Below are 21,691 nucleotides of genomic sequence, written 5' to 3'. Positions count from 1 at the left end.
TTCCAACAATTTTCGATCGAATTTAGATCGGGGCTGTTTCCGGGCCAAGGCAAACTGCTGACCCCATGCTCATTTTTCCATTTCTGAGCCTGCGTGTGAGTTTAGACAAAAAAATTACTAAACCCCATGTCAATTTAAGTCTAATGGCAGGAAAAAGGTTTTTAAGTTGTTACTTATCAGTCTTGCCCTATGGCACGGAGCAGAATCATCCTGGAAAATGACACTTGGAACTGAAGTAAAGTGATCCCGGATAGTAGGAAGCAATTTCTCCTCCAAAATGCCAATATACACCTGAGCGTTTACTGTGGTGTCAGTTGAACGTATTTCGACATACTGCAATTCATAAGTCCAGATCGTAAATGAATGCGTCGGACGTTCAACTGGTGTTTTTATACAGTTAGAAGGATGATGCTATCTTACGCAATAGCTTGCGTCATGTACCGATGCCAATTCGTGTTATATGCTGCAAGAACCGTTAAATATTTCATAATTACTTATAAGTGCTAAAAATATTTGGATTTCGCGGGTGATGCAATTTTTTTTACCACTGTATTTGTGCGGGACTGAATCAGTAAAATGACCATAAGTGTCATCTTGTGATGTAACATTAGATAAGGATGGAATGCTTCCACTGTAGATTTTTTCTATTATTAGTACAACAGCTTCTTTCCTATTTGTTTCAAAAAATCTCCAAAATAACTTTTCTGACTTCCTTTTTTCCTAGGCGTGTTGACATTTTGAAATGCGAAAAAAATATTATTACATTTAGCATATTGCAATGAAACAATAAAAAAATAGAATAAAAATAGAACAGGTACAAAATGGTAATATTTATCTGATATTGAACAGCAATAAAAGTCAAAATATTCAAGCATCTTTATTTAGTTGATGCAGGGCTTTAAAACTTATTTTATTATTATTTGCATAAACAGGCTAGTTGTAATTAAATGTAATTCAATGCATAATTTCACCACTTTTAATATAAAACTGCCATAGGAACAGTGAGCAACAAATTAACAGTTTCTCGCTGTTTTGTCATTGCGAAATATAAATTCAATAGCTGCCGTTCTCAGACAAAGAAAATTAACATCATTCTAATTTGCAAAATTGAACGTTAGTTAATATGCTAATGTAAGATCAATAACACCAGTCTGTAACGCTTATCTAACAGTTTAGAAACAGTGCAACAAACAATAGAGATAATTTTACTTCGATGGGTTCAAACTATAATGACATAGTTATTTTTCTATCATGATACTTGAAAGCAAAATTTTTTCCATAATGTTGTTCACAGTATGTCGACCTGCCCTTTCAAAAGTTTTACCAGGCTGGAAATATCCAAGCAGAAAATATATTGCTCTGTACCCACTTCTCCCCCACCTTTAAACACAAATTTTTCTTCTCCCCCCCCCCCCCCGATGGCATAAAAAATTCATGAGCCTGTGAAGCATTATGGAGCAAACCACATATTAATATGACAATTCGCTGCTTTTCTATGATTTTTTAAAATGTGTCAAGGACTTTTCAAACACCCTGTACATTCGAATATAAGGAACTATTATGTAGCATAATTTGAAGTTTCTAATTTCGAAAAAGTTTGCTTGTATTTAAAAAATAATGATTTGTGCGGGTGTGACTCTTTAATCATACCCGCAACACGTACAGATCTTTATCTTTCAAGAACCAAAAAAAAAGAAAGAAGAAGAAGTTGATACTTCATATACTTCATATTATGATGCGTAATGATTCCTAATATTCGAATATATATCAATTGAAACCCAGTTAAAAATTCCGGGGATAAAGTGAATAAAAATGCCACACCCGTGCAAATGTAATGGGCAATATCTTAAAATATAGTCAGTATGTCACACCCGTACAAATGGAGTGAGCAATATCTTGAACTGAAGTCAGTTCATGTTCGCAAATCCTTTTGGAATTCTAAAAATAAAAAAAAAGAAAGTGAGAGAGCGTGAGATAATATACATGCTACAATTTAAGTAATTTCTCGAAGTGGAAATTTTGTAGATGCAGAAACTGATTTATGACAATGAACAAGACAGGGCACTGGTGGTTGGTTATTAATGAATGCAAACTATCATTACATTAAGAGAAAGTTTAAAAATCTTTCCATGCCACATTGAACTCTCTAATTAACAGAACGAAAAATATGTTTCTATTCATTTTGTTTTCTATCGTTGTAACAAGACCAAGAGTGCTTTGTGGGGCGTAGGGTGAGCTCAGCAAGATGAACTTCGAAACATGGTCCACAAATATTAGATTTTTAAATTTTTTATTTAACTTTTCACATAAATGTCTGCACATTTTAACTTCATACCATTGTAAAACCTGCATTTTTTCCGTACGAGACAAACTTTATTTCTCTCTTCTAAGTTAATTGGAACAGGAGCAACAATCATTACTAGTGCAAAATATTTTCAGCAAATTCAAAAGTCACCGGTAGCGCAAAAGATTTATATTTACTTTTCGTCAGTGGTTTTGAGAGATAATTTCACAAGAGGCGAAATAATATATATATATATATATATATATATATATATATATATATATATATATATATATATATATATATATATATATATATATATATATATATATATATGCACACACACATACACTGGTGTGCAAAAATTAAGGACGAAGTCGAAAAATTAGCATATCAGCTAAACGAAGAGGCAGAGCGGACAGAAAGACCAATCAGGAGATTAAGTAAGGTGATGTACGGTAGCACATGCGCAGATATGCAGGCAGACGTAATGGGGGAGTGTTTGAGTAGCATAAAGCATGTTGTCGGTGTAAGATCAGTATTTCTGGCAAAGAGATTGCACGCCGTATAGCAGTTAAAATCACACCGAGTTGCTGCCTCAGCGAGAAATGGCGAATAATCAAACTGTTAGATGACATCTGGATGCTTTTACCCGAGGTCGAATCATTGGGAAGTTGGAGGAAGGCAGCAGTGTGACAAGTGTGGCTGCAGAGTTCGGAATTGCTCACAGCATCGTTTCACGACTTTGGAGACAATTTCAAACTGCAGGAACAGCTATCCGGGGGTTCAGTAGTGGTCGTCCACGAGGAACCACACCCGCAGATGACCGGTATATTGTCTTACAGGCCAGAAGAAACAGGCGGCAGACAGCGGGAAAAATCGCTAGACACACGACACAGGCGACTGGACGACCGATATCGCGTTTTACCGTGGCCAGAAGACTGCACGGTGGTCTGTTTGCACGACGCCCTATACGGTGTGTACCTCTAACGCCTGCCCATCGGAGAAGGCGTTCTCTGTGGTGCCGGGAACACCGGAATTGGAGAGACAATGAAGGGGGACGAGTACTTTTTACAGATGAGAGCAGATTCAGTCTGAGTAGCGATTCTCATCGCATACTCATCTGGAGAGCGCTTGGAAGTCGCAATCATCCCTCGAACATCATTGAAAGGGACAGGTATGGAGGTCGCGGTGTTCTCGTTTGGGGAGGCATCATGCTTGGTAGTCGTACAGACCTTCACATCTTCGACGCAGGTTCAGTCAACGGGACCCGTTATTGTAACGAGATTCTTCTTCCATATGTGCGTCTTTTTAGAGGCGCTATGGGTCCGCAGTTCCGTTTCATGGACGACAATGCACCATGTCATCGCACAGTAGCTGCCGAACAGCTCTTAGAGAGTGAGGATATTGAACGTATGGATTGGCCGGCACGATCTCCGGATCTCAATCCCATCGAGCATGTATGGGATTTTCTAGGCAGACGCTTGGCAGCTCGTACCTTACCACCAGTAACGATTCGGGAGCTTCGATTGGCGCTGCAAGACGAATGGGCAGCAATGCCTCAACAACTCATTGACACCCTCATTCTCAGCATGGGCAGACGCTGTGAAACCTGCCTAGCAGTCGAGGGAGATCATATCCCCTACTAAAGACCGGATGTTTCTTGCTGGACACCCATCACAGGGATGTTTCAGTCTTCAGTCGCATTGCGCTCCATGCTACTTTTTCAATAAAGCTTCTTTTTATCCCTCTGATTTCTCTTTTAGTAAGTGTTGCTTACATTACACATGTCCTTACATATTGGGGATCTTAGGGTATTTAATGTGTTGATTTGGAAAGCTTTTGTACAAAGTAATATTGAAAAAACCGTCTCGTCCTTAATTTTTGCACACCAGTGTATATATAATAAAGCATGAAATTTAGGCTATTTTCGCCTCTAAATTTCCACTTATTTTACGCTGATCATCGCGTCATACGCTGATTCCATCCTAGAAGACTGACTTAGTTTTTGATTAAGGTTTGATTTAGTTATCAGTTTATTACCATTTGAATGTTAAAACCTGAATTCCAACCATGTTAGGTAATCACCGTAAAACTTTTTGAGTGCACTCTTTTTGTAATTTCATGATTTAATTATGCGTTTACTTGAAACTCCTTTAGACCTAACTTTTTTTTGTCACAAAACATTTCGTTGTTTACGTGTATAAGAGAATCAACTGCTTGCCGCTACGTTTAATTACGCTAAAATGACATAGAGCTAAAAAACAAAATATTACTTGTGTGTGTGTGTGTGTGCGTGTGCATATAAAGCGAACCTACTGGTCGCAGTAAGAGACTTCTTTGTCATGCGGCATACGTGTCATCGTAGAAAATTTATAAAATTTTGAAGATTTCATGTCTCATTAAATTTCAAGATTACAACTGTTCTCGATGTATTTTTATAGATTAAAAGCCAAAGATGAAACAAAAGCTCTATTTGCCTTATTACAAGTGGGTACATTTTCTTATAGCAATGATATAGAATACTTTTACTATAGATTTATGCCATTAATAATATCGAACATTAAAGACATCGTAATATTCTATTTTTCAGAACCCCTTGTTCAGTAACCAAGCCTCATACACAGTGTTTGCTCATCTCTTTAGAAGGATAGTTGCTCTCAGCAGCGGAGACCATCAACTTTTAATAAATTGGTTTGCAAGGTGAGATGCGATGCGTGCTTAGAAGAGATGCTAAAACGCGGCTCTTGAAATACGTACAAAACTAAAAATAAAAAAAAAATGTTTAGAAGATAAATGAAAACTAGTCATTTTAATTATATACAGCATCAGTTTTTAAATTGTTTAGAAGAGACACAACAATTGGCTTCTGAAATTTTGTTTAACAGCTATTCTGAAAGTGTTTAGAAGAGACACAAAAATCTTTTCTTTAACATTGTTTAACATAAATTCTTAAGTTGTTTAGAAGAGACTTGAGAATTGGGCTTCAGAATTATAGCTAACACTAGCTGTAAAACTGCTGTATATTTAACAATATATTAACAAACAGAAAATTCTGACATAGTGATTACTTCTAGATAAGGAGTAATAATTATGTTTTTTGTATTAACTGGCGGAGGGAGGGGGGTGAGACTCGCCTGGTGTAGTGTTTTCGTGGGGAATGATAGGAAATAACATTCCTCAGTCTCAAGAATATGAAACATATCGCACATCCGGCCAGTACAGAAATATTCTTGAAACTACTTTTCAAAAGATGTGCACAATCACAAACAATGTATAAAGCTCATTCCAGTAATATTAGATCATTAAAACTTCATTAAAAAATATTTTGCAATTTAGATACTTAGTACAGCAACTCATTTTATATTAAAAAAAAAATGCTTAACGGGTTCACTCGTAGGACAGAGGCGGACAGAATACGACAGTTGGTGAAAAGAATTCTTCAGTTTATTACCATAAGAGAGTTTCCTCCAGCCAATGGACACAAATTGCCCTCTATTAGTAAAAGCAGGTGGTGGATACCATGTGCTACGAGAATTCTAGCGCTCATAAGTAAGTACAAAAAGTTTCATTGTAAAATATTCCTAAACTTATGAAGTAACTTAAAATGAGAATACATTTTTCATGATTACTTTAAACTCAAAAGAGTATTTGTTTGACTTTGAAATAAACAAAACAAAATAATAACAATACTAGACAAAATCTGCATATTAATATTTATTGATAAGTTATATGAATGTAATTACACTATTACATATTTCAGACACTGCGAATAGCAGGAACAATCCCAATCTTATTTCATATACTGAATTTTATAACAGTGCCCTGGACCATATTAACTTGATGGCAGAATATTACAGGTGGCAAAACCCTAATAAACATCACAAGTAAGTAATTGTAAAATAAATAATTGGATAAAATTTTATAGATTTTAAAGGAAATTAAGTTAATCTTATCTTTGTTTATATCAAGCAAGTGAAACGGCCTAGTAACATGCAATAAACAGCCAGTATTTACTCAATTGATACTTCGAAGAGTAACTGAATGATAGACAACTTAAATTAAGAAATAGAAGCTTTTGAGCAGTGAAACTATTCACTGACAAACGTTAAGCAATAGGTGGTATTATAGCAGTTGATGATGTAACAGTTATAGTTATAGCATTATAAGCAAGACGAAAAAGAAGTGCATTCTCAGTGGGTCAATTGTTCGAACCCGATATAGATCATTTCCCCTTTGATATTCACACACAGGGTTTTTTCATACTTTCCTCACCTCAGGGATCAAATGTGAGCATATCGATTACTCCGGTAAAAGAATCTTCAGCAGTTATCATTGCTATAGTCAACTCATGGGGTCAACTCTGGATAGATCGTTCTGGAATAGTCGAATATTCTAACGATTATACCAGGAATTATTCCGAAATTAAAACGATAAAGCTCCAAAGATGGTTGATCGCCTAATTTAGAATTGTGTTCAGGAATAGCACCAGTGATCACTAGAAATAAAGAAAAGATATATGTCGACGGATGAGTCAAGACTCATGTTGATAAGAGAGTACGCGTGCGGTGCAAGCCTCAGAAACAAACTAATCTCTTTCAGCAGCAAGATTTATTTCAAGTTGTTGAAGTAGCGTTCTGTTATCTATAACTCTCAAATGATACTCAAGTAAGATTTTAAAAAGAAAAATTAATAAAAATAGTTTGCACCTTCTAGATACATTAAGTCTACATCTACTTCTTACCTTGTTCAAGACAACTCTTCATATAATGTCCTAAATTCTACTTAGGACGCTGGTTAGCTTATGTTTTTTGGAGAATGATTTACATTTGTAAGCGCACATGTGTGCCTAAGTTTCTGTATTATCCTTTGCAAACGTACTACTTTTTTTGCTAAATTGTAACCAAGAATATGTTACTTTGATGTGCCTTGTTACAATCTTGAAGTGCAATGTGTAATTTCACTAAAACTTCATTTTTGATTTTATTTAAAATAGCTAACGTACTTACCATAACTGTTAAATTTAGATTTTTTGTCCCATCAAGGACATTAACACTTGGACTACATATATGACACATGTGTTCTGTGAACTGGAATATTTAATTACCCGTGGGGTTTTACAGATTCTAAAACTCAATGTTTGCGTACTCACTGGTTCGAAAGCACAATTCCAGATTAGCAATTGGACCTAATGATACACACTAGTACCTGTTAGGAAACATTTGTCACCTAAATCACCCCTCGTTTTTGTTGTTGTTGTCGTGTCTATGGAAGCTAGATGGAAGAAAAAGCGTTGAAAATCAGAGTAGCTAGTTCTGGACTACGAGGACTACAGAGAAGTCTTGTGGTGGTGCTCCAAGTTGAAAAAAATAATCAAAATGGCTTAGCACATATGAACAGTAAATTTAGTTCCATAAATTTTGCGGTGAATTTTATTCCACCAGCTCTATTGCAGAGAACCAATTTCGTTTCAGTTTGACTCTCCTTTTCATGAATTATGCCTTCTTTTTGAGAGCATGTTCAATGAATAAGCAGCAAGACAAAGGTGCCCCCTTCCTCAGCGACCTCATAAAAAAAATCCGTCCATTTAATAAGTAGTTATTGTGTATTTGAAAGTTATTAAACATTCATATATTGCACACTCTAATCCTTACTAAAATGTAAACTGAAATCCTAAAGATGTGCTAAAAAGCAAAAGGGAAGAAAAACTTATGCTGTTTTGGTGCCCCTAAAATGATGTTGGCCATATAGTCCACGAACCCGTAGGATCGTGCGTTAACCTTTTCATAGGCTATTTATTTCTTGCATGGGAAGTAATCTTCCTGAGGCCCATGAAAGGGTTAATCAGGCCCCGGGAGGAGGAGAGGTTCAGTGGCCCTCCCTCGGAACTTCTTCGAAATTGTTTTTCTAAAACGTAGTTTTAGAGGATGTTCGGTGACGTAAAGGGGAAAAGAGATTCGGAGCCTGCCACTGGAAATGTTTCGAAATTGAAATTTTAAACACACGGTTGTAGCCCATCTTTGGCCGACATGAGCTCGTTTGAAAGCGTCAATCAGGGATTCTCCAAAGCTGCATGTTAAAATTAGCACTTAAACATGCAACTGCTCTACGACTATGATAGGAGTGTAAAAAAGAATCCTGCAAAGTGGTCTTCCCAACGTTAATGATTTTCCCAGTCAAACAGGATCTTATCGGTCAGTTAGAGTTGAATGCAGAGCCCGATTAAGATGTAAGGGTGCCCTAGGCAATACGTTTTTTTGGGGCCCTTGTGTAGTCAACCCTTACAGTTTTAGCCATTGACGAAAACAGTTTTAGCTATTGGTTATAAAAAAAAATGGGGCCCTAGGCCACGGCCTAGTTGGTCTATTCAGTGATCAGACCCTGGCTAAATGCGAAATACTTTCTGATAGCAATCAAAGAACCACAATTATTAATATACTCCTCTGCAACACACGACGATGTCACCACGTTACACCATCGTCATTGCGAGAACTGCAATTAGCACAAATATCGCTATCCATAGATGCCATCTTATATCCACCATAATTCACGCTGCGCCTTCTTCAAATGCCGGAGAGGCCTTGTATTTAAAAACTTTCCACTTTTGATTTCCTTTTGAAAGCTTTTGCCTGCATTTTTTGGCTCGAATTAAAACTTCTAAAAATAGCTTATCAGTTAGCCAGAATCCATAGTATCAATTATTTTAACATAAGTTTCAACCTTTTAAGAAATCATGATTCTCTTTTTTTTCTTTCTGATATAGGGTCTGATATAGGTTGGGGTAAGTGAGTCGCCCACTAAAATAGAAATGTGGACATAGTTTTTATACTTTTTTATACTGATCATGTCATATTTCATCAAAGTGATTGGTTTTGCATGTATTTTGGCTTCGTGGAATTTTTTTCTATGTCATAAAACTTAGTCAAAAAAAAAAAAAAAATCTGAAAAATATTTTTTTGCGAGTTCAAGCAACATTTTTCAAAGCGTTTTCAGATTAGTTATTATTATTTTTTTATGATCATTAAACTTCCGTGCATAGTTCAACTTAAAGTGCATATTGCAACAAAAATTTTTGCATAAAATATTATTAATAAATGCTTAAGATGTGGGGTCCCACTTACCCTGTAAATTTTTGCTATAAGGGGTAAGTGGGTCCCCTCACATGGGGTAAGTTGTTCCCCGTAATAAAAGTGAGGATTTTAGAATCAAAAGCAATCCTGATGAAATATTTGTATCAGTGAAATACAAGACAACAATGATGACCTAGTAGAAGTTGATAGTTTAGCTACAAAACTACTAAATCTGGTATTATATATTTGTGAAACTTATATCAAAGACAACAATCAAGTATATGTAGGTCTAATGTTGGAAGTAAATGATACAAATTTAAAAAAATACTGCTGGATTTGCAAGAACGAATAGAATAGTGACACTTTTGTTGACCTGTTGCAGTTGATTTTTCAATTATTACAGAGGATGAAGTGATAATAGTTCTTCTTTAGCCAACTTTAAACTGATGCAGCCATTTAGTGTTTCCAATTTCTTTTTCAACTTATACTTTTGGCTTATTTACCAAAATTGATCTTAATCAACTGTATTATGTTTATTCAGTACACTTTTATCTGTAAAAGTGAAATATGTACTTATAAGCTTTCAATACATTTCACAGATGTAATTGTTTTGATTTTTGTTTTAAAATCTTCCGTCATACAGATTTAAAAGGCAGTAAATATCTCATAAATGGATGCATTTACAAAAAAAAAAAAAAAAACACTAAAAATGTACATACTTTATTAAGTAAAACCCCCTTACCCCATTTTTAGATATGCTTGATTTAAATTTAAATGAAAGAGGGGTGACTCACTTGCCCCTTATTATGGGGTAAGTGGGACACTCATCTGATTTTTAAAAAATACAATCGCTAAGAATATTTGAAACATTATTTTAGAAAATAATGATGAACATTTGTTTATTAATAATGTCCAAGATAAAAATAAGACAATAATTTCTTTTTTTTTTTGTTTGTTTCATAACTTTTGTATAAGGTTTCAAAAACGAACTGCTCTCAAAAGGGGAGCCCCATTTACCCCAACCAACCCTACTTATAGAGAGTAGTTACTAATGAAAAATATGAAACAAAATTTTCTCATTAAGTAGGAATTGGGTACTGTGTTCGTGTTTATTTAATTTGTTGAGCGATCTATGGTTCAGTGTCTTTCTTACAAGTCGATATGTTTTCTATAAAATAATAATTGTCTGTGCTCAATCAATTAGTTAAGTATTTCTTCCAAGATCATATGCATTTATTAGCTACTGTTCAAAACTTGCTTCACCATAATAACGATTTAAATTTAGAGTTAAAAATGTTTTCAACGAAACGAATAGTTTGACTCTGATAACTTGAACATCGATTGGCCAAAAATTACTCTATTTGATAAAATAGGGACGGGAAAAGCTTGTTTGCTTTGCTAATAACAGAATGTGCTATTTATTGACTTATTACTACCTCTCCTTTCTTCCCAAATAGACATTACCTTGTCCAAGGTCAGACATCTTATCAGAGTCATACTATAAGGACAACTATTTTCTACTTTCGTTTATTAGTAACTAAATACTTGTCACACTAGTAGCGAACTAAAAATTAAGGCACTAAATTGTTGCACTCAAAGTTCTTGCATTGTGAAACATTTAGTATTTACACATTTTTAGGTTTTCGTATTGTCAATATCCATTCATTTTAAGTATAGTGGCCAAAAAGATGATTCTTCAAAGAGATTCCGAACAACAAATGATTCTAAATGCAAGAGTAAGTTGTACTTCTCCTTTTGCTAATTCTCAATAAAAAAAATTTTTTTACAAAACAAAAATCCTTTTTTTTTAACTTACTTAAGCACTTAATAACTAGTGTTTTTTGATCTTTAGAGGAGTTTGATGAGCAGAGCCTTACATCAACAAGCCCCAGACATCGATGTGTTTTTCTTGAATCTCAACGTTCGTAGGTCACATTTAGTCTCGGATTCATTAAATGAGGTAATTAATGCATTATCACAAAATTTTATTTTGTCTCCTTCAAATTCGGTGATCTCATGTTCCACAACTTTAACCCGGGAGAACTCGCGGTACTTTTCGTCACGCGAACGCTCGCGGAAGGCTCCGAAGGCCCGGAGTGGTTATTTCAGTAAATTAAGTTTGCAAAATAGAAAACAAATGTGTTTTCAACACTGAATTATAATTAGATAAACAGCCTCGAAAATATGTTTTAAAAAGTAAGGTTTAAGAAAGTTTTATGATACATGAATCTAAATCTTCTTTTAAGCATTACTGATGATCGCTTTACTGTTCTGTGTCAACTTCTTCTTCATCATCTTCATTAAGGGAGTTCTCATCAGTTGAAACCTCAACCAACAAGGTCTGCAATCTCTTCATTTCATCTTTGTAGCTTAAATAGCGATGCATTTCACAACCTCTTCCTTTACATTCACAATCTGAAATGAAAACCGTAAGCGCTCGCTCTGGGCCTCTGAGGCCCGAACCGGAATTTTCTAGGGAAAAAGGGGAATGTACATTCCTAAAAAGCATGTGGTCAGTATGTAGGTCACCTCGAATGCAGCTACTGTGGACTTCATTCATTTCCGCTGAAGGGGTGATTTTTGGCAGTGTAGTTTTGTAATGACCGGGCGTGAGAGGCCGATGCGAGTTCTCCCGGGTTAAGCGAAAATTGAAAAAAAAAGAAGCAGAAATTCGTTAAAAATACATTTATACAGTTGACGATTGATATTTTACTTACCAATGTGAAGATCTACTCAGCTTAATGAGGTTATTTACCTGGGCATTGTTTTGGCTCCTCCAAACTGATAAGCACAACGCTAGGGCGCGTTACAATCTCGGGATGCTATAACTGACCTTTAAGGCGTTAGCTTTCGATTCCGCCTTAGCTCCACCTCACAGTGGGGCGAAAAAGCCAAAAAGCTCTTATAAATGGTATTTTTTCCAATACTAAACCAATTGAGGATTAGTAAATTTGCACAGGCCTACCTCTTAGGCAATCAGAACTGGAATTTTAGAGCCCTTCGTCCACTACAAAGCTGAAGGGAGCCCTTAGAAAGTTGAAAAACCATGAGTGCGGGAATTTACAAAAATTGCTTTTAAGCAGTCTATAATTTTTTTCCTATTAAAGGCGGGTATATTTAATTTCTTTCGTGTCCAACGATAGTAATAGGACGAAAAAAATGAGTAATCGAATTCTCAAACCAAAAATCGGTTTTGATCAGCACCAAAAACTTCGGAATTCAAGGTTATTTTTTTCAAAACACTCTCTAAAAGAATGTCCTCTTAGAAATTAATATTAATTAGTCATAAATGGTCTGTAGAAAGACCCTGAAAAAGAATTAGCTGCGTAAATTTGAGAACTTTGGACCCTGAGCCCAAGCAAATCGAGAAAAATCCATTATAACATGCCTGTGTAAACAAACAAGCGAGAGAGGTTTAAAAAGTTTTAAGCGCTTTTTGGCGTTTTCGCCCCACTGTGCGCCTGTGGGGCGGTAATTTATACTTTTATATCCAATTTAGGTGTATATAGTGTTTTCAGACCTTTAAAATGTTCGAAATAATTATTTCAAAGTGTTTATTTTCTTCAGTATACTATATAAGTTTATTTCATATGTAAAAACTTAATTAGTATTTAAAGTCTCGTCTCAACTTCTCCGCGAGAGGGACAGGGGACCACCCCTTGTAGATTTTCGTAGAGAAAATTTACTAAATATTTACTTTATTTTCCCCTTGTAGAGAAAATTTAAAATTGTTTAAACAAGGATGTAAGTCAATCTAATAGCGATGGCTCCCCCCCCCCCCGCCCCAACCCTTGTTCGAGTTCTAGATCCGACATTGCACAAGGTGCACAACACGATTTTAAAAAAAAAAGATAAAATTAGCATAAATGTAACAAGATTGTCGTCTATCTTTCAATTTTTCATCTTAGTTTTTTTTTTTTTTACGTCACGTTCTTTTTTTTCCACGATTACTCGAAATAACTCATTCGTTGCCATTGTAAGTAAAAGTTGTGTGAACATTATTAAAGGAAAGGGCTGATATAACACACTACCATATCATTTGAATAAAAATTATAATTTTAATTTGAACTCAAAGTGAATATTAAATACGAAGAAGCTTCAACAAAATAAAATTGTATTGTGAGAAAATTACCATTAATATTTAACCGACCGAAAAGAAAAAGGAAAAAGAAATCTGATGCAACTTTTTATCTTTAATAACGAAAATAAGATTAATATTTACTTTTTTTGAAAATGAAAGTAGTTATTTTGAAATTTTTATTTCAAATTATTTTAAAACTCTTTCTTACAGATAGCTAGGAAACAGTCAGATCTGAAGAAAAAACTAAAAGTGACTTTTGTAGGCGAGCCAGGACTAGATATGGGAGGATTAACGAAAGAGTGGTTTCTCTTGCTCATCAAACAAATTTTTGACCCGGATTATGGTAAGTGTAATATAGAAGTTTTAAAATTGATTTATTTTTTCATTAAATTAAATTTAGGTATGATAGAGGAAGTGGTCTAAATACGGGCCACCCGCTGAAAATGAGGGAAGGGGATTGTACGCAGTCGCAAAAATGGTACCGAATGAATCAACAGGAAGAGGCAAAAGCGTAGTCTATAAGCAAATGACTTTGATAGCTAAAGCACGTGTTTTGTCAGGAACTGTTTAATAAGAAACACTCGCTTTTGAAGAATTCGAAACTTTTCGAAGCTTGTACAAGTTAATTTATATCCTTCTGATTTATACAGTGATGTAAGTGGTTTTTATCTTAAAACAAAGAAGATTATATGGCTTTCTTTCAGTGCACTTAATTTGAAATGTTTGTTTGTTTAGTATTGGTTTAGTACACCATAAACTAAAAGTACTGCGTGGTCTAAAAACGGGCTAGCCCATTTTTTGGACCACCATTAGTAGTCCGTGTTTAGAAAACGCTGTTTTCGATACTTTAAAGTTTTGACTTAATATAATGATTGAAATTAACTAGCGGTAAGTCACTGGGGGGGGGACTCCATAGATCTTAAAAAGGGGTAGATAGGCCTTTCCTCCTACAGCGCAGCGTATTTCGCCCGGAGAAAGTGGGGTCATCATGATTCTTCCGAGAATCACGTGATCAAGGGACATCGTGTCCCCCTCTTCTCGGGCAGCAGTGATATAACAATGCGAAGCGTCGTTAAAATTCCAGGATTGTCTGAAGATTTTTCATTATACTTATGTGAGAAATCTCTATATGTGTGAATCTGAGATTTTCTAGCGAAAGAGGGTTTGATGAATGCAATGCTAGTGCCAATTTTATTAAAAAATAAAGACATTATAGTGAGGAGCAGAAATCTTTCTTTCTGCTAAAGGCAAAAAAAGTCCCCATGCAGAATCGAAATTAAGAATATTTTAAACAATTTACTGTAGATGCCGAGCATTATATTAAATCACTAAAAACTAGCGATGGAAAATTAGTTATAGTATGTCCGCGAAAAACTGGATTTTTAGGTTCCCTAATTTCTATGAAAAGTGTGCTGGGAACATATGAAAAGTATGTAGGTGCCCGAATTCCAGTTCTAAACTGCGTAATGACTTATAAGCTTACTCAGGATCACCTTGAAAATTTTTTCAGTGCGATCAGGTTGTGAGGGGGGATTCAACAATAACCGTCGGACAATTTCGAAGTGCGAAAAAAAGATTATTCATTCATACGGAAATTTAAAGAGTCGCTTTTGATCATAAATATGCTCTGGAGCAATGGCGGATACAAAGGGAGGGGGTCATGGGGGGTCATGACTAGTGATGTTCCGGATATCCGTATCCGTATTCGTATCCGTTACTTTTTTGACGGATCTTAAACGGATCTTTTCTATTCTAAAAATTCCTAAATATTTGAATAAAAGAAACTTCAATTCCTAGGTTTTATTCCCTATTTAAATTACAATGTATCATTTCCGGAGTCAATTTGCACCCCATCCCCAACGCGAAAAGGAAGGAGTAATAAGTTTTACAAGTGTGTATCTGTGTGTCTATTTCTGGCATCGTAGCTCCTAAACAGATGAACCGATTTTGATATATTTTTTTTCCGTTCAAAAGGTGACTTGATCGAAAGTGTTCTTAGCTTGGTCTCGTTTTTGTAGAACTTTAATTACCGGGGATATTAACTAAAACCGACTTAACGTTTTTCACAATTATGGTGTTAAAAACTTATCCGTACGTTAAAAATATTGGCCCTAATTGAAAGAATTAAGTGTTCTGCGTTTGATATTTGTTTGGAACTTCCAAGTTATGTACAGTAGGAGCTATAAATCTTGTTAAGTAAATTTTAAATGCAATTTTAAGCTTTTATACGCGTGATTGGTAGCGATTTCATAGTCGGAAAATAAGGAGAAAAACGTCAATGATTTAAAATTTCTATCTGCAGTCAGTTCATATTTCTTAACAATGTGTGTTCTGACCCGCGAAATTCATCTTAATATCAGGTCGGCTCTCTGGGACATTTTTTTTTAAAAATTTTTGTTTAATATTAGTTTTTGTTATTGATTTGGGGTTTGTGTTATTCTTCATTTTGGTTTTTCTCGGCATCTTTCAAAAAAAAAAGAGAGAGAGAGAGACTAAATTCTCTATTTACTGTTTGTAAAGGTGTTCCGGCTCTGTTATTTCGTCGGTCGGAGTAAGTTGGGTGGAATGGGTCAGCGCTGCATTTATGCTGAAATAAAATGCGAAAAATTATTTCTAGCCTGTCCAGTAGCAGCTTTACACTCTTGCTCCTGTATCCTACATCTACCGAGCAGGCTAGAAAAAAAATTTCACATTCTATTTAAGCATTAATGCAGCGCTGACCCATTCCTTACAACTCTTCCTCAATTTTAACAGAGATTTCTTTAAAGAGTAAATCATAGTCTTGACTATATTTTCGACGTAAATGACATTTTTTGAAGAAACAGTGCCAATACCCTGACGGGAATACCTCCCGTAACAAATTTTACACTTGGATAGTTGAATCGTGTAAAAAAATTTTTGAGATCCGTATCCTTATCCGTGGATCTTGACACTAATAATCCGGATCCGTATCCGCGGATCTTCTTTTTTAACGATCCGGCACATCACTAGTCATGACCATAGATCTTAAAAAGGGATAGATAGGCCTTGATCGATCCCAGTCGAGGCCTTGATCGATTCCAGTTCTTCAAATTGCTCTGATTTTGACCGAAATGGGAAGATTGGGCGCCGACTATTGGACGCCGCATATTGGGCGCCGGGAACATTGGGCGCCGAGCACTTTGGGCGCCGGGAACTTTGGGCGCCGAGCATTTTGGGCGCCGGGAAACTTTGGGCGCCGAGCATTTTGGGCGCCGGGAACTTTGGGCGCCGACCGTTTTGGGCGCCGGGAACTTTGGGCACCGAGCATTTTAGGCGCCTGGAACTTTGGGCGCCGGCAAGCGAATTTTGAAACCCTCTCAATTACAGTGCATTGGCGAAATTCGGAAGCTGCCAAAATGGTTGGCGAGAATTTCGCAGTGCTGCTCTTTGCGGAGCGCACCGCTAAGAAGCGAATCGCCGATCTTCGACGTCGCTCATCGACGTAACGCTGAAATCAAAGTAAAGTGGATTCCGACGTGACCGGGCGCGCATGAGCAGAAGAATTAAGTTTTCGCCTCGGCAAGGAACGACGCCGACGCTAAGCGTGTTCGCTTCTAGGAAACCAATGCTTTATGCTCTGCTCAAGCGCCTCTGCTTGAAACCTGTGTTTGAAAACAAAGTTCATTGTAATAGTCGCGATTGTCATAAAGTTCTGTATTTTTAAAACTCTGAACGATATTCTTGGTCTAATTAAACAATTATTTGAACACAATATGTATCAAGTTTTTAAATGTTGCAAGTCGTGTATGGATATTACGCTAGTTAAATTTTGCATTGAGACTTATAAATTTTGTTTACAAATGCTACTTGTGCAGTCGTGAAAGCTTGGCTTCATCTTCATACGTTATGGCTTTCATATTTTAAACTCGTATTATATTTAAAATCCTTGAAACTTATGTTTTGTCACATACAATCTTATTTTGTGAAACAACCACGAATTTTGTTAGCGTTACTAAAAAGTTGTTATATTGTTGAGTAATATAATGTAAAAAATATATGAATTTTTTAGGATATATTTGACATTTCCTTTAATTCAGTATTGATTCAATGTATTTTAATTAGTAAATATACTTCAGTTTGATTCTTCTGTGTGTTGAAGTTACGCATAATTCAAATTGCAGACGATATTCCTTTTATATTTTCCGAAAAATATTAAAATGCATTTTACTTATGAATTAAAAACTAGTTGGGTTGTGGAACAGTCAAAAAATATTAAGAATTTTTCCTACCTTTCCTGCAATCCTACTGGTGATTAAAAAATTGAAAATAAAGAATGATAACGGAATATCATACCAATTTATTTTAAATACCAATAAAATCTCTGTTGTGTTTCTTAAAAAAAAACCTATATTGTCCCCTCAAAGCAACAGTAAGGTATCTTAGTGTTATATCTGTGATTAGGTATGTTACTGTTGTTCTGAAGCTATGATGTATTTTGGTTTTGCATTTAAAAAAATCCGAGTTTAGACCAAAATATCTAGGACAGCATCAAGACAAGTAAAAAAAAAAAATTCTAAAGATGGAATGGCAGATCTACCATGTTGCAATTGTAAGGGGCTCCCAGGATCATAAGGCTATAAAGATGATTCAAAATTGCAGCTTTTTTTTTTTTTTTTACTTAGTTCTATGATAGACAAAGACTTAATAAACTTTTTAGAAATATCAATATTTTGAAATTTACCAAACTAAACAATGAAATGGGCTGGTCATTTCTCAAGAATGGAAATGACAGAGCTGCGTTGACGGTCTTTAGTGCGGTCCCATTTGGACAGCGACCAATGGGTAGACCAAAAGCAAGATAGGTCGACTGTGTGGACTCTGATTTTGATTTCATTAAAATCAAAAACTGGAGGTAAACGACAAAGAGGAGGACAGCCTGGCGGGATCTCCTGAAAAAAGCCAAGGCTCGCAATGGGCTATCCAGCCAATTATGATGATAATTACAGACAAAGGGGTCCCCAAAATTATATTTCAATGGGCCTCTTAAACCCATAAATCAGCCACTGAAAACTAATCTTCTGGTAACTCTGAAGTAATTTGAAGTGAATATTTACCAAATACTTGAACTACCTATAATCTGTGAAAATTTAATTGTTTCTTATTCACAGTAATTATTACAATTGGCTAAAATCACATTGGTTTGCTCAAGACATGAATAAGTACAGAAATTCTTAATTTCTTAGTATTCCTGAACTGCTAATACTTCGTATAAGCAGGCTTGTCATTTCGAATTTTTCCAGGGTTTGAGGGGTGGGAGAGGGTGTTTATTTAATGCAAATTTTATTGCAGGAACTACAACCCCTTATATGTAACATTAATTTCTCAAAGCTAGGGGTGAGGCAATTGACCCTCCTAAATGACAGGCCTGCTTATAGGAAGTTTAAATTTCGACGGGGTCAACAAGAGGCCATGTCTGCCTGGTGTAAACCTAACCGGCAGCTCTGTAATGCTGTGATTAGGATTTGTGTAGCCTTCACAATATTCCCAGGTTAGGTTTGCCCCAACTATAGTGGGCCTAGCTTGGAATCTAAGTGGGATTTTTTTATGGAGGGTTTTATGGAGGGGAGGGGAGAGATATTTAATAATTTATGGAGGGCTGGCAAGCCCTAGCTGACAAGGGGTCTACAGTGACTCCCAAAGGTCCCAGAATTTAAATAGTAAAAATTCATGCCATTTAAATTGAAATCTGTTTCTTATTTCAAAATTTTATATCATTGACAACCTAATTGTAATTGAATCAAATTTATTAATTTTGAAAAAGGGCATAATGAGTTGCCAAAATTTTCAACTTAAAATGTACACTTTTTGTATAAGACAGAAAAATAAGAATATTTTTGTACAAAAAAGATTCTTGGGCTCACAAAGGCCTGTTGAGTCAATGAAGTTTCAATGCCATCAGAATATAAATATGCAAGACCTATATAAATTTAATAAATAAAATTGGATTGTCGTTTTCTACAAACTAAAGCTTTTGCAATCAAGGATTGTAGTGAGGTGATAGTGTTTCTAATGTTATCCTTATGCATAAAATTTAGGCCTCTTTTCAGAATTTTGCTACATAACGCTAAATATTGTGCATAAAGACTTGGACACATCCAAATGGTATCGAGAATATTAGATGTGTCCCCTTTCAAAATTAAACATAAAAAAACAAGGTATTTCTAAAATTAATCGACTGATGGTTGTTTCAATTTCAAGTTTTTACTGATGAGTTTAGCACTAGTAAAATTCAGTGCACCTTCAAACATTTATACTGCAGTGGGCAGGTAATTGGCAGTATCTGCAGAAAGTAGTTTTCGAGATATTTGAAGCAACTTGTTTTGTATTCAATACTAACAATAGGGAAATGTTGAAATAAGACGTTTTTTTTTTTTTTTTTTTGCACTTTTTCTCAGCATGAAACAAATAAGCAAGCTTGTAAATTAAAGCTAACCTACAATAGGTGACAAAAATACAAAAACATTAAAAATCTTCAGATGCTACCCATAACTTGCCCACGGCAGTATACTTCTCCTTTGGGAATTCATTGAAAAGGGAAAGTTAATGGGCTTTTGTTAAGTTGAAACTGCCATGGAAGTAACACAGGGTAATACAGCATCAAGAACACTTCCCTTTTGCAAACTCTCCATAAAAAAGTCATTTCTTTTGCAAAAGTGTGTTGTAACGAGACTTTTGTTTTGGGAAAAGTTTTACCAAACGTATATCTAGTGAAATCTAAATGATGAATAAAATTCTATATCATTCATATATTCTAATGATAGTTAATTTAATTGAGAAAGTTGCACTTTAAGTGCTCTTCCTCATGAGCAAATGTAAAAAATGACATTTATTAAATTTAAAAAAAAAAAATAATTGGTACTATACCCCAGCAAAATCAAAAGAATAGATGAGTGTACTCATGCATGCACAGTCAAATAGATGCACCTATTAAATTAATATTTTTTGACATCTTTAAAATGCTTTACTAAAGTCTGGTACTTTCAAATTCAAAAATTTTGTATGCGATAGGTATTTAACATCTGTAGGGAACTCTGTATTGTTTTGAAACAAATGATGTTCGCAATAACTACAATAAAAATAAATACTGCAGTTAAAGCACTGAGGTGGTACAATTCTTCAAAAATAATACAATAAACTTCTGATTATCAGCGGGTCGGTTGTCACAAGTGCCGCTGATAATAAAAATAGCGGATAAACCCCAAGAAGGCTAAAATGAGGGACAATAAGGTAAAAATTGTCCTCCCACAAAAATATAGTTGCATTGATGCGTCAATACTTTCTTCAAACTGAAAATTTATACAGTAAAGTAAAAAAGTTTAGTAATTTTGCACAACGGAACTTGCATAAATAAAGAACAAGTGTATGTACTATGTAGAAAGTATTGTTTGTCTTTCATGAGAAAAGCTCCCACCGTCAAGTCTGAGCCCGTCTACTGATATAGAATCAGACTCAATTCATTTTCTGTAAGGGTTAGCAGGAAGGCTTTCTGGGGCCATTTCGCCTCTCGTCTTCTTGTCTTTATGCAGTCATACGGGTTTTCCCTACATTAAGCTTCTCTTGGGAAAATGAGACGCACCTCGTTACTAGGGCAGTAGACAGGCGCAGACATTTCGGCAGTGGCTTTTCTCGTGATGGTCGGACAGTACAATAAATAAATGAAACAAAAATAAATGAGTTTATTTACAATTTTTAGACAAAAAACTGTCGTTTCTGCTTCTTACTGCAAAAACACGTTCCTGTTTGTTAAATGACTCGCGGATGATAGAGAGTTTATTGTAGTTTAATTTTTCTGCAAGAAAATAGAAAAAATGTAATAAAGCAAGTTTTGGAATAGTATTAGAAAAATTTCTGAGTGGGTTTAAAACACTAAAAACCCACTCATTAGATATGACCCTGAACTCAACCTGCAGTGAGAATTTAGAAAGGAAAGGTTCCTCCAGGAGGGATGGTACATACCATTGCATTTTATAGAGAAAAAATTCAAAATCGATATTTCCAAAAGCTGGAGGGGAGCAATGACAAGCCACCTGAATACACCCTTAAATAAACAAAATTAATTAATCATAATGCAGGGTCTTCCAAAAAGAATGATCCGTGAAAAATATTGAACATCAACACTTCATATTAATTTTAAACTATGTAGATAATGAACCACTTTTTTAAAACCAAATTAAAGTTGTTAAAGTGTCCACGTTTTCGTTTTAAAGAACTAATGAAGCAAAATCAGGATCCTAA

At 35.3% G+C, this 21,691-nt stretch overlaps 1 protein-coding gene across 1 annotated transcript in view; it reads left to right on the top strand.

The window, feature by feature from the left end:
* LOC129219295 (probable E3 ubiquitin-protein ligase HECTD2) overlaps positions 1-21,691 on the top strand; it is a 122,376-nt gene that overhangs the window by 75,043 nt on the left and 25,642 nt on the right. The window contains exons 7-13 of the mRNA XM_054853637.1: positions 4,729-4,774; positions 4,878-4,987; positions 5,685-5,836; positions 6,048-6,171; positions 10,994-11,090; positions 11,207-11,314; positions 13,646-13,778. Of these exons, the coding sequence (XP_054709612.1) occupies positions 4,729-4,774; positions 4,878-4,987; positions 5,685-5,836; positions 6,048-6,171; positions 10,994-11,090; positions 11,207-11,314; positions 13,646-13,778 (770 nt within the window). The remainder of the gene's footprint in view (positions 1-4,728; positions 4,775-4,877; positions 4,988-5,684; positions 5,837-6,047; positions 6,172-10,993; positions 11,091-11,206; positions 11,315-13,645; positions 13,779-21,691) is intronic.

The sequence above is a fragment of the Uloborus diversus genome, chromosome 3 (assembly GCF_026930045.1).
Source record: "Uloborus diversus isolate 005 chromosome 3, Udiv.v.3.1, whole genome shotgun sequence".
Classification (NCBI taxonomy): Eukaryota; Metazoa; Arthropoda; class Arachnida; order Araneae; family Uloboridae; genus Uloborus; species Uloborus diversus.
The sequence above is the reverse complement of the archived record's forward strand: the minus strand, read 5'-3'. Positions and strand labels throughout refer to the sequence as shown.